At 41.6% G+C, this 14,247-nt stretch overlaps 1 protein-coding gene across 1 annotated transcript in view; it reads left to right on the top strand.

Annotated features, from left to right (window-relative positions):
* WDR64 (WD repeat domain 64) overlaps positions 1–14,247 on the top strand; it is a 157,408-nt gene that overhangs the window by 94,178 nt on the left and 48,983 nt on the right. Inside the window, exons 13-15 of the mRNA XM_015127227.3 lie at positions 247–370; positions 5,647–5,822; positions 13,722–13,898. Of these exons, the coding sequence (XP_014982713.3) occupies positions 247–370; positions 5,647–5,822; positions 13,722–13,898 (477 nt within the window). The remainder of the gene's footprint in view (positions 1–246; positions 371–5,646; positions 5,823–13,721; positions 13,899–14,247) is intronic.

Genomic DNA, 14,247 nt, shown 5'->3' with positions numbered 1-14,247 from the left:
AGAGTCCCTGCCTGTCTCAGCCCTCCATTTGCAGCAGACACAGTCCGGGAGAGCACAGTAACTATTAAACGCACTTTATCTTTCAGAACTATCTTTGATCAAACCAACACTCAGGGCAGAGTGCTAGGAAATGTGTTAGATGTACAGAGTTCCATCTGTGAGGCTGTTGTGAATATGGTGTAATTCTGATGAGAATTGAAGGGCTTATTCCAAGGGATTATTTGATATTTTTGTTCTTTCCCATAGGTATGGGAACTCGAGACTGGGCTCCAAGTATACCAGATTTTAGACCCTCATGGTTTCAATATTGAAGTGACTTCTGCAGCTGTCGATGAAAGTGGATTTTTTTTTGCCACAGGAGCATATAACGGTCAGACTAACATCCAGAATGTGGCGTCTCTGCTTTAGGGTCCTGAGAATTTCTGCCGAAAACTCTTTCATTCTTTGGGGTAGAAGGAGAGCATGAAGCAGGCTGGAATATGTCTGGGTGCCAGTGAAATTCCTGTGCCTGGGTGAATAGTGGTAGAGTCCCTTATCTAACAGGCATCAATGTCTTGATATGGATGTTAAAAATGATTCCTCACATTGCATTTACATAGTCGCTTTAACAGTTTGCAGAAGTCTTTCGCATATGACATCTCATCTAATCCGTGTTGCACTGACTCATCCTATCGTTCCACTTTTGGGTACCATCAGCTAAGAGACAGACATTGGATTCAGTGCTTGCTAACAATAGTTTTACCGACAGTAGATTTCTGGACCAGACAAAACACCCAGCCAACTTTTTCACATTACTCCTAGAGTTCTATATTGGAGTTGTTCACGTCTAGCCTTGCGGAGGGCATGTGCCATGCCAAACTTGAGAGGATGCCAGGCCCAGGTTGGGGTGGGCTGTTTGATGTGCCTTACACTATGCAGCACTGGTAGGACTTCCAGGAACTAAAGAGCTACAGACTGCCCTGCCTTTCACCCCACTCACTACGTACTAAATGAAAGAACTGCTTTATCTAGACCATATGACCAATTGCATGCACTACTCTGAATATATTTACCCTAGGCCTACACGCATAAGCCAATTGATGAATTGAGTGAGCATCTCGATGTGTGAAAGTCTGACTTTTTAAAGTGTGAGCAGATGACAACACCATGTGAAATAAAATCATGAATACTGAGTCGATGGGGTATGAATAAATGCAACTGCCCTTCACGTGGACCAGTTCTTGAGAAAGCAGTCTTAACTGTTCCATAAGCACACCCTGCATAGACACGAAATGTAGTTGTTGAAATTCTGAGCAATGTACACAATTATTATCATGCAGAAGCATTAAGCAATTCAATATATGACTGACAATAGTATTGTTTATATGTGAGCAAGCCATATCTTATGTTGTTAGTTCTAGAACCTAGAATTCTTTCAGATATTGAGTTTGTCCTTCTCAAAGGTACATATGTTAAATTTATTTTATTGTGTTTATTTATTTGGAGTCGGAGTCTCACTGTGTTGCCCAGGCTGGTCTCAACCTCCTGGCTTCAAGTGATCCTTCCTCCTTGGCCTCCCAAGTAGCTGGGGTTACAGAAGTGAGCCACTGTGCCAGGCCCTCTTGGTTAAATTGACAGAGATCCAGGACACCCTGGGAAGTGAGATTCTCTGACTCCCAGTGAAGTTCAAACCACAAGCCACTGGTCTCCTCTCATTACCACCCATCACCTGGGAAAAGCTGAGGAGTACATCTCCCTGCTCTCTGCTCCACTAAATCTGACTGCCCAAGTCCCAAGGTAGCAGGAAATTTGGACAAGGAGACTGGCCTCTGCATAACCCAGGAATGTCTGAGAACACGATAATGTCTTTTAATTGTTTGTGTGACTGTTTTCCTATAATGCCACAGAGTCCTTGAGGGTGGGCACTATGATTATTCATTAAGTACCCCCAGCTCCTACCACAGTGCTGGGTATACAGGGAGTATTTAATCGACGTTTAATGATGTTGTTAGTGGCCAGCAAACAAATATTGGGGGTGTGAGTGTTGCTGATGGAGAGAACCTGGTGTAGGGGAAGGAAAACAGTGCAGTGAAAACACTCTGGGTGTCGAGCAGGATTCGAGCTGAGGGATAAGAAAGGGGGTAGGGTTAAAGGAGGAGAGGAAAAGACCTGTGGTTCACTAGAGTCTGAACTTGAGGTGACCACTATAAAAGCCCATGTGAGAAGAGAATTCTCTCCTCTGAGCAATGACCTAGAAATAGGCATTCCACAACTATACTGTTTATCATCCCTCTGGCCCCTTCTTCCAGGTCCCCCAAAGCAAATGAATGAAGTTAACCATAAAGAAAGTATCTCCATCCATTTGAACTGCTACAATGGAATGCCATAGAGTGGGTGGTGTTTAAAAAAACAGTTTATAGCAGATTGATAATAACCAAAAACTGAAAAACAAACCATTTTTCAACATATGACTGGTTAGACAAACTGCAGTACATCAATACAGTGGAATACTACAGTTATTACAAGTAATACAAAGAAACAAACTAGTTATATTTGCAGCAGTTTGAATGTATCTGAAAGACACTAACAAAAGACAAGAGTCAATCTCATCCATTTCAGTTCTTTTTTTTTTTTTTTTTTTTTTTGAGATGGAGTCTTGCTTTGTTGCCTAGGCTGGAATGCAGTGGTGCAGGGTCTCGGCTCACTGAAACCTCTGCCTTCTGGGTTCAAGCGATTCTCCTGCCTCAGCCTTCTGAGTAGCTGGGGCTACAGGCGCCTTCCACCATGCTCGGCTAATTTTTGTATTTTTAGTAGAGACAGGGTTTTGCTATGTTGCCCAGGCTGGTCTCGGAACTCCTGACCTCAAATGATCTGCCCGCTTCGGCCTCCCAAAGTGCTGGGATTACAGGCATGAGCCACCGCGCCCAGCCAATAACATTCTTGAAATAACAAAATAAAATGTCTTCAAAACGACAAACTTTTAGATAAGTAAAACAGCTTACTGATTACCAAATAGTGACGGTGGGGGTTGTGGTGACTATGAAGGTTAACACGAAAGTTCCTGTGGATTGATGGAACATTTCTGTATACTGGTTGTGCAAATTTATACACACAGTAAAATTGTGAAGAACTAGACACATACACACGAGAGTGCATGCAAAAAACTGGTAAAATCTGGACAAGGTCTGTCGTCTAGTTAATGGGATTTTCTAATGTCAATTTGCTTGTTTTAGGACTATACCGTAGTCACATGGGCTGGAAGCAATGGGGGAAGTTGGGACAAGATACACAGGACTTTACTATTTTTGCAACTTTCTGTTTCTTTTTATTTTTCTAAGTTCAAAACAATGTAGAAGGCTAACAAATTTTGCCAAACACTGAAACACTGATATAAATCTTTAAATTTTTACATTAGTTGAGGTCTCAAATGTCATATATCAGATTAATTAAAATGCTTTAAGCACTATCAGAATTGGAGCTGACAGTGTCTCCTTGGTATGTAATAAGATGGAAAGAGTGTTGGGCCCACACTGACATCTATAAAAAAGCAAGCTGATCTATGAAATCAGAACTTTTCTTGAACCTATGTGAGAATCAATGTTGCAGGCAAATAGCCTGAAATAGAAGGAAAGACACAGGCACTTCCGGGGACAGATAGGACACAGTTACTGGCTAACCTAGGGCAGTAATGAGAAGGAAATGGGGCTGGCATTCAGATGGGTGAGAATGTAGTCAGATTTGTAAGAACTGCTGAGATCTGAGTGTAGGATAGCATGAGAGTACAGCGCTTCTAAAAGCCAGAAACACAAAGGGAGTATGCGTCCATTCCCATGCTCCTCACACGGCTTGTCACATGTCACACAGGGCTGGCCTCCCTCATGGTGCAGATCTGGTAGACAGGAACAGCCTACACTGTGGAGCCACAGAAAGTCCCACCAGCATCCGTCTTACTGACAAAGCAAATGCCTAAGCCACTGAGGGAAGGGTGGCAAACCCTCCTGCTGATATTGTAGATGAAGACCTACTGTAAGGGAGACAGAGCTGAGCAAGTTGTTCTCTACCTCTTGAGGGGAGGTAGGAAAACCTCCTGGGCTCAGCCCATTTGACATGCTTTACCACTCAGGGCAGGAGGACTGGGTGTTTTCCAACAACAGAAATCGATTTCTCTCAGTTCTGGAGGCTGGGAAGTTCGAGATCAAGGCGCTGGCAGATCTGGCGTCTGGCAAGGGCCCACCTCCTGGTTTATAGATGGTGCCTTCTCACTGTGTTCCCACATGACAAAGGGGTAAGGCAGATCCTTGGGGCCCATTTTATTACTTACTTTTCTTTTTTCATCTGAGTCACAGCAGATCTGAATTTGGGGCCTTTTTTATAAAGGCACTAATCCCATTCATGAGGGTTCTACCCCCATGACCTAATCATCTCCAAATACCATCATATCGAGGATTAGGTTTCAAACCGAAAGTATAATTTTAAACGTAAGAAAAACACTCGGTCAGGCACGGTGGCTCCCGCCTGTAATCCCAGCACTTTGGGAGGCCAAGGCGGGTGGATCACAATGTCAGGAGATCGAGACCATCCTGGCTAACACGGTGAAACCCCATCCCTACTAAAAATACAAAAACAGGCCAGGCGCAGTGGCTCAAGCCTGTAATCCTAGCACTTTGGGAGGCCGAGACGGGCGGATCACGAGGTCAGGAGATCGAGACCATCCTGGCTAACAAGGTGAAACCCCATCTCAACTAAAAAATACAAAAAATAACTAGCCGGGCGAGGTGGCGGGCGCCTGTAGTCCCAGCTACTCGGGAGGCTGAGGCAGGAGAATGGCGTGAACCCGGGAGGCGGAGCTTGCAGTGAGCTAAGATCCAGCCACTGCATCCCAGCCTGGGCGACAGAGCGAGACTCCCTCTCAAAAAAAAAAAAACATTAGCCGGGCGTGGTGGCGGGCGCCTGTAGTCCCAGCTACTCGGGAGGCTGAGGCAGCAGAATGGCATGAACCCGGGAGGCAGAGCTTGCAGTGAGCCCAGACCCTGCACCACTGCACTCCAGCCTGGGTGACAGAGTGAGACTCCGTCTCAAAAAAAAAAAAAAAAAAAAAAAGGAAAAAGAAAAACACTCCATACTTTTCTTTCACTTTCCTCCCATGTAACCAACAAAACCAATCTCCAAGCTTGGCAGATTCTTACCGACTGGGATTCCCTCCAACTTTTTATTATCTAATAAGAGCTAACGTCCTAAAACATGTCAGCACATTAAGAAACGTGATAGATTACTGGAATGATCTTTCGCTGTGAATAATAATTGTGGCATGGTAGCGAACATTCCCGTGTTCGGGACGGCGTGTTTAGCACACTGAAAAGCGTTGGGAGAATAAAAACAGAAGCGACTCACTTAAGAGCAAAAGCTTAGTAGGAGAGCCTGAGGGCAGATTTCAAGGCGTTGCCTGGTCCTGTTTATTTTTATTTTTTCAGCCTGTGAGAAATCAAGGCATATAGGAATAAATTTCATGCACAGCAAGCCTGGGAAGACTCACCCATCTGAGTAGGGAATAAATATAGGATAAATTGTTGGCAGAAAGCTTTCAATCGGATGAATTTTCTCTGAGCAAAAAGCCAAGCTTTCTCTAAGTCACTTTTACCTACGTAATCTTTTTCTCTGTATGCTCAGGAACAGTCAGAATCTGGGACTTTGGCAGTGGGCAGGAGATGAAAGTGTTGCTGGAGGGGAAAGACTGGAAGGAGGAGGAGCACTGCCTACAACGCCTCGTTTTCCTCAAAGCCCAAGAAAAACACCAGCACCTGGTCCTGGCCTTGGAGCGCAACGGGACTATCAAAATGATCCAGGTTTATAATCCCATTTCATATTCGCACTGCAGGTGCCCTTTTCGGGAAAATCAAATGAGTCCGTGGATAATCCCCACCCATGTAACGCCTCTCTTGGTAGCCAGCTGAAGATAGTGTTTATCCTCAACCTTCTCGTGATGCTCCTCATTAACTTGGCCCAGGTTCAAGCAAAGAGCAAAAAAGAATCCCTGCCCAGTCACCGCATGTTGCCCATCAAGCTTCTGCTGAAGGGTTAGTCAGGGTCTCCTAAGGCGGGTGTCAAGAAGGTTAAATTTATACTCAGCTGCCACCTCGGACATGCTTTACACCCTCATATGGGGATAATTCACTGCAGAATTGCTTTCCGGCAGGCTCTGTCCCTTATCACCCATAATGCATTCAGGGATGCTCAAGTCACTTTTCCAGCTTGTCACCAAAATCGCTTTGTTTATTTTAAGGTTAATGATGCAATCTGCCCAGGGCTGTTTGGGGAGGATTGAGGTAGGCTATTTTTCCTATGACTCTATTACCACCTCGGAATGCTAATGCCCTCTTCAAATTTATAATGAAGACTAGATCATCTATCCTGGCTATCGAGCGGATCTCACCCCGTCACCTCGAACTCAAGGACTCACCTCACTGCCTTTATTATTCCCCTTCTGAAAGCTAAGACCAGAAAAAGAAAAGTCTTGAATAGCATAGCAATCATGAAGCACCAGCTTAAGATGACTGATGACCTAAGAACTGGAAAAAAGGAGTAAAAAACTTCCCTGATGTAATATACTCTTCTCTCGTCTGAGCAATCCAAAATGGCACTGTAGAAAGGCATTTCTTAGTAATGCACTCTAAAACAAAACGAAATGTTGATTTTTGCTTTATAAAGTGCCACTGTTCATCAAGATGCCCTTGCTACCAGACAATGTCTGTTGTCACAAATGCTCCTTTTTTGAGGGCTGCAACAAGTAGCATGGAACTATTCACTCACCAAAATTGTTTTTAGTTCTACTGTAGCATTTTTTACTTTGATTATTCTGGCTCTGCATTTAGAACCTGCAGATGGATCTTGGTAAGAACTGAAAACCTCTCTTATTTATATTTGTATTCTTGGCCATGCCCAGAGCAGGTGCTCATTAAGGATAGAAAGAATAAAAATAAATAAATAAAGAACCTCTTCCAAGGTAGACAACAGTAAATTTATGAGCGGTATTTGGAGAACTTTTACCAGTGTTGGAGCGGGCAGCTTTATAATATAATGTTGAAAGTATACTTATTTGCTTATTATTATTAATTATTATTATTATCTACTAAATCTGCCTATTAGAAATAAAATAATTTGATTTACATACTTATTTTCTAGAATACTTTCATTCATTCATTTTTTTCAATGACCATTTACCAAATATTTACCATGTTCCAGAAGGATATTCCCTTTCACCATGAAATTCATAATTTAATGGGAGTTGCACTGATCCCCCTATTACAAGTGTTGTGAGTGTTTTCACAAAGTGCCTCAGAAACTTGTGTGGTGGGATGGTTGTCAGACTAATCGGGTAGCCAGGACATTTTTTTTTTCCAGCTAAAAACAGAACAAGCTTTATAATAAATTTCTTTCCCTAAATTCCAAACCCCGCTTCTCTGTTTGCACCAGAAACTGGAAGGTGGACAGGTGGAAGTTGGAGCTGAGAGTGGAATGGAGGAAAGATAAACCAAACCTCTATCTTCCTAGACTCCCAGCTGCCTTAAAAACAAAAACAAAAACAAACAAACAAAAAAGCAAACAACCCCCCCCCGCCCCCCAGCAAACTAAAAAGCCAAAATCTGCTTCAGTAATCACATTCAGTTATTCAGGAAACATTGCTGATGCATTATGAGCTGTATGAGCTGAGAAGGGTCTCCAAAGTCTCATGTACTTTTAAAAGTGTTCAAACAGTCCTTAATGGCTTAAATACAATATCTCTCTTACACTTCTGTTCTTGGTTTTATTTTCTCAAGTCTCAGAAAAATGCTTGTGCAACTGCCCGCTCTGGGCACAAATCATGGCCGTGCTGAATATTCTGGGCATGATTTCCTAAGCCGTGTAACAAGAGGGCAGACTGTAAATTGACTGGTCTATTAATACAACTTCATAGACAACAAGAGAAGAAAACAATGATTCTTCTCATCATCTCAGTTTTAAGGGGATAGAACTGCATTCTGCCTATATGAAACCTTTGGCAAATTTGAGAGAAATTTGCCCCCAAGTCATTGTTGACAAAACCATAGGTTGGTGAGAGATTACTGTTCTAACATAATAAACAAAGCACTGTGGGGGTTTCCAGGAAGATGATTAATTGATCTCAAAACCATTCAAATTCTAAAGACCCACTTACTTACCCTCCTTTTATCCACAGTACTTTAGATCTACTCATATAGTTATATTTGTGTGTCCTTTAAAGTAAATGATTTTTCTTTATGAAGCAATTAACATAATAGTGCTCTTAGCATTATATGAACTGCTGTTTTCCTAGATAACTGATTCCTAAAGACTTACCAGCCAATTCCAATATAAGATAAAAGATTTCACCAAGTAGAGATGAAATGTAGAAAAAAAGGGTAACTTTTGACAAAGCTACTTTTACTTCCTTTAAATTTTAAGATGGTATCTTTCCTACTGTTTTGTATTACTATAGCCTTTCTTTTCATAAAATAATGTTAGTAGAGTTTCCCATCTCCTTCTCCCTCACGTCCTCACTTGGTAAAATTGAATGTGAGTGACTCTAGGTCAATCTTCAAAAGGTATTTTGTAAATTCTACTGCTCTGTGAATTCAGAAAGTCTGAGAGCCACTGTCATAGGAGATTCTATTGAAACCCGATTCTATTGAAACCCGTTAAGCCTGTTAAAAATGACTGTCGGGCCGGGTGTGGTGGCTCATGCCTGTGATCTCAGCACTTTGGGAGGCCAAGGCAGGAGGATCGCTTGAGGCTAGGAGTTTGAGACCAGCCTGGGCAACATAGTGAGACGCCATCTCTACCAAAAAAATATAAAAATTAGCCAGGCATGGTGTCACACACCTGTAGTCTCAGCTACTTGGGGAGCTGAGGTGGGAGGATTGCTCGATCCTGGGAAGTCAAGGCTGCAGTGAGCCATGATTGCACCACTGTACTCCAGTCTGGGCGACAGAGCAAGACTCTGCCTCAAAAAGTCACAAAAAAACTAAACCACTGTCACTAACTCATACCACCAGGTAGGCACATAAATCTAACTACGCGATTACTCAGTGTAAATATCTGGTCACTCCTGAGATACTGCTGAGATTCATTCCTTCTGTCCCACAATGGCACAAACTCTAAACAAAGACTCCACCAGTACGCAGGAGTACTATTGGCCCATACTTTTAAATTAACATGGATATGAAATAACAGAGGCCTTAGGGCAACACCTAAAGTCAAAGTTTAAAAAATGGAAGGACTTTTATCCATCAACTAGCTAAAGTCCTCATTTTGCAAATAAGAAAATTAGGGCCAAAGAAAAATAGGGCCAAAGAAGGTATGTACCTTGCCCGAGGTCCTACAAGAACTAAGACTAGAAACCGGCTGTCTTCACTCCTAGGCCAATATTCTCTCCACTTTTCCATAACTGCTCGTCAACATAGAAAGAGTCCTGTTCTGCAAGCAAAATAATTGACCTTAACATTTTGACTTTTATTCCCATATAACAATTCAAACATTAAAAATTAATGGCCTGTCATCAATAATAACCAGTTATAAAATACAAATATGGCCCAGCACAGTGGCTCACGCCTGTAATCTCAGCAGTTTGTAAGGCCAAGGCAGGCAGATTGCTTGAGGCCAGGAGTTCAAGACTATCCTGGCCAATATAGCAAAACCCCATCTCTATAAAAAATACAAAAATGAGCTGGATGTAGTGGTGTGTGCCTGTAGTCCCACCTACTTGGGAGGCTGAGGTGGGAGGATCACCTGAGCCTGGGAGGCAGAGATTGCAGTGAGCCAAAAGAGCACCACTACACTGTAGACTGGGCGACAGAGCAAGACACTGTCACACACACTCACGAAAGAAAACATAAACATAGTACAGGTGGAATAAATGATCACACCACAATAGCAAACAAAAGTATAAGGTACCTAAAATAAACATAGCAAGAACTATGCAAAAGTTTTGTGGAAATACATCTTAAAGGATGTGAAAAGAATCTGAATAAATGGAGAGATATACCACATCCACAGATGGGATATGGCAAAGGTATCATGATTATGTTCAAATTAAAAATAAAAGCTGGTCTTAAAAAACAAAGTGAAAAGACAAGTCACAAACAGTGAAAAGACAAGTCACAAACAGTGAAAAGGCCATTGCACTCCAGCTAACTGAAGAAGAGTTAGAAACCAGAATATGTAAAGAACCCCGCAAACTGCAGGAAAAAAAAAACCCACAAATAGCCCAATAGAAAAATGAACAAAGGACAGGTAAGGAAATCCAGATGGCTCGCAGACACATGAAAAAATGTTCAACTCACAACAGTCAGGGAAATATTATTAATGGTTAATATAACTAATATGTTTAAAAAATAGTTAAAAAAAATTTTTAATAGTGGTAGTTTTCATTTTTAGTATCTCATTTTATACACTTTATAAAAGGTCTGGGATATATGTGCAGAACGTGCAGGTTTTTTTCTTTTTTTTTCTTTTTTTTTTTCTCGAGATGGAGTCTCGCTCTGTCACCAGGCTGGAGTGCAGTGGCATGATCATGACTCATTGCAACCTCTGCTTCCCGGGTTCAAGCGATTCTCCTCTTGCAACCTCAGCCTCCCGAGTAGCTGGGACTACAAGTGCATGCTTGGTAGCCCAGCTAATTTTTGTATTTTTAGTAGAGACGGGGTTTCACCATGTTGGCCACGACAGTCTCGATCTCTTGACCTCGTGATCCACCCGTCTTAGCCTCCCAAAGTGCTGGGATTACAGGTGTGAGCCACCACACCTGGCCCGTGCAGGTTTGTTACATAGGTATACACGTGCCATGGTGGTTTGCTGCACCCATCAACCCGTCACCCACATTAGGTATTTCTCCTAATGCCATCCCTCCCCTATTCCTCACCCTCTGAAAGGCCCTGGTGTGTGATGTTCCCCTCCCTGTGTCCATGTGTTCTCATTTTTCAGCTCCCACTTATGAGTGAGAACATGTGGTATTTGGTTTTCTGTTCCTGTGTTGTTTGCTGAGAATAATGGTTTCCAGCTTCATCCATTTCCCTGCAAAGGACATGAACTCATCCTTTTTTGTGGCTGCATAGTATTCCATAGTGTGTATGTGCCACAGTTTCTTTATCCAGTCTATCATTGATGGGCATTTGGGTTGGTTCCAAGTCTTTGCTATTGTGAATAGTGCTGCAATAAACATACATGTGCATGTGTCTTTATGGTAGAATGATTTATAATCCTTTGGGTATATACCCAGTAATGGGATGGCTGGGTCAAATGGTATTTCTGGTTCTAGATCCTTGAGGAATTGCCACACTGTCTTCTACAATGGTTGAACTAGTTTACACTCCCACCAACAGTGTAAAAGCATTCCTATTTCTCCAAATCCTCTCCAGAATCTGTTGTTTCCTGACTTTTTAATGATCGCCACTCTAACTGACATGAGATGGTATCTCGTGGTTTTGATTTGAATTTCTCTAATGACCTGTGATGATGAGCTTTTTTTCATATGTTTGTTGGCCGCATAAATGTCTTCTTTTGAGAAGTGTCTGTTCATGTCCTTTGCCCACTTTTTAATGGGGTTGTTTTTTTCTTATAAATTTAAGTTCCTTGTAGATTCTGCATATTACCCCTTTGACAGATAGATAGACTGCAAAAATTTTGTCCCATTCTGTGGGTTGCCTGTTCACTCTGTTGATAGTTTCTTCTGCTGTGCAGAAGCTCTTCAGTTTAATTAGCTGTTATTTGTCAATTTTGGCTTTTGTTGCCATTGCTTTTGGTATTTTAGTCATGAAGTCTTTGCCCATGCCTATTTCCTGAATGGTATTGCCTAGGTTTTCTTCTAGGGTTTTTATGGTTTTAGGTCTTACATTTAAGTCTTTAATCCATCTTGACTTAATTTTGTATAAGGTGTAAGGAAGGGGTCCAGTTTCAGTTTTCTGCATATATGGCTAACCAGTTTTCCCAACACAATTTATTAAATAGTGAATCACTTCCCCATTGCTTGTTTTTGTCAGGTTTGTCAAAGTTCAGATGGTTGTAAATGTGTGGCATTATTTCTGAGGCCTCTGCTCTAATCGATTTGTCTACATGTCTGTTTTGGTACCAGTACCATGCTGTTTTGGTTACTGTAGCCTTGTAGTGTAGTTCAAAGTCAGGGAGTGTGATGCCTCCAGCTTTGTTCTTTTTGCTTAGGATTGTCATGACTGTATGGACTCTTTTTGGTTCCATATGAAATCTAAAGTGGTTGTTTCTAATTCTGTGAAGAAAGTCAATGGTAGCTTGATGGGGATAGCATTGAATCTATAAATTACTTTGGGTAGTATGGCCATTTTCACAATATTGATCTTCCTATCCATGAGCATGTAATGTTTTTCCATTTGTTTGTGTCCTCTCTTTTTTTTTTTTTTTTTTTTTTTTTTTTTGAGACGGAGTCTCGCTCTGTCACCCAGGCTGGAGTGCGGTGGCCGGATCTCAGCTCACTGCAAGCTCCGCCTCCCGGGTTTACGCCATTCTCCTGCCTCAGCCTCCCAAGTAGCTGGGACTACAGGCGCCCGCCACTTCGCCCGGCTAGTTTTTTGTATTTTTTAGTAGAGACGGGGTTTCACCGTGTTAGCCAGGATGGTCTCGATCTCCTGACCTCGTGATCCGCCCGTCTCGGCCTCCCAAAGTGCTGGGATTACAGGCGTGAGCCACCGCGCCCGGCCTGTGTCCTCTCTTATTTCCTTGAGCAGTGGTTTGTAGTTCTCCGTGAAGAGGTCTTTCATATCCCTTGTAAGTTATATTCCTAGGTATTTTATTCTCTTTGTAGTAATTGTGAATAGGACTTCACTCATGATTTGGTTCTCTGTTTGTCTGTTGTTGGTGTATAGGAATGCTTGTGATTTTTTAACATTTATTTTGTATCCTGAGACTTTGCTGAAGGTGCTTATCAGCTTAAGGAGATTTTGGGCTGAGACCATGGGGTTTTCTAAATATACAATCGTGTCATCTACAAATAGAGACAATTTGACTTCCTGTCTTCCTATTTGAAAGGGTATTAAAAATTAGTTTTAAAATGTTCCATTTCATACTCATCAGGCAAAACATTAAGAAAATCAAATAATACCAAGTGTTAGCAAGAATATGAAGAAAGGGGAACTCTCATCTACTCCTGGTGAGAGTGAACATAGCTAAACACTACCTAGAGAAGTTGTTAGGTGATAGCTAGTAAAGTTGAAGATGTGCATATCTTATAGTTAGGTAATTTTACCCCAAATATATGCTGTAGAAACTGTGCCGCCTGTCTGTAAAGAAAAGCAGTACCAAATTGGCACTCTGAACATCCGTCAATGGGGGAATGGATAAATATATTGTAGTATGTTTATATAATATGATAAAGCAGTTTAAAATAAATAAACTGGAGTTCCATGAAATAACTTGTATAAATCTCAAAAGCATCCTATTGAGTGAAATAAGAAAGTTGAAGAAGAATCCATATAGTTGGACAGCATTCCAACATAGAAATATTAAAACTTTCATGACTAACATCATATTCACATTACTGGTTACTCTAGGGAGGGAAGAAAGAGGAATTATATTAATAAGCAAGGAAGAGATGGGGCTGAAGATTTGGTAAAGCTAGATGGTGGATACATCAGTGTAGGTTCTATTTTCTCTATCTCTTTAAAACAGTTCAAAATAAAATAATTAATTGAACTTTTCATGTACTCACTGGATTTCTATTAAAGGGCAAGGAAGATGATATTTACCTCATGGTGATCTGGGAGCTGCCCGATGTTGTGCCTTTCCTACAAGATGGGAAACATGCTGTGCATCTGAGAGTGTCTACTAGAGATAGGAACATGGCTATTCCTTTCCCAGATGTCGAGTTAATAGTTGAGAGGAATGCTTCTCAACCTTCTAATGTAAGTTTCCTCTCTTAGTTTCTTTTTAACTTTTGCTTTTTGTTATGGAAATTTACAAACATATATAAAGGTATAGAAAATAATACAAAGAGCTTCTATGCGTTATCGCTCAGCTTCAAAAATTTTCTGTGTATGGCCAAACTTATTCTTTATTCCCAGCTCTTCACCATGACCACCACCAATGGATTTTTTTTTTTTGAGACCGGGTCCTGCTCTGTTGCCCATGCTAAAGTGCAGTGGTGTGATCATAGTTCACTGCAGACCCCAACACCTGGGCTCAAATGACTCTCCTGCCTCAGCCCCCCAAAACGCTGGGATTATAGGCATAAGACACCATGTCTGGCCCACC

Source organism: Macaca mulatta, chromosome 1, assembly GCF_049350105.2.
Source record: "Macaca mulatta isolate MMU2019108-1 chromosome 1, T2T-MMU8v2.0, whole genome shotgun sequence".
Taxonomy (NCBI): Eukaryota; Metazoa; Chordata; class Mammalia; order Primates; family Cercopithecidae; genus Macaca; species Macaca mulatta.
Note: the sequence above shows the minus strand (reverse complement) of the source record. Positions and strands in the feature narration are given on the sequence as shown.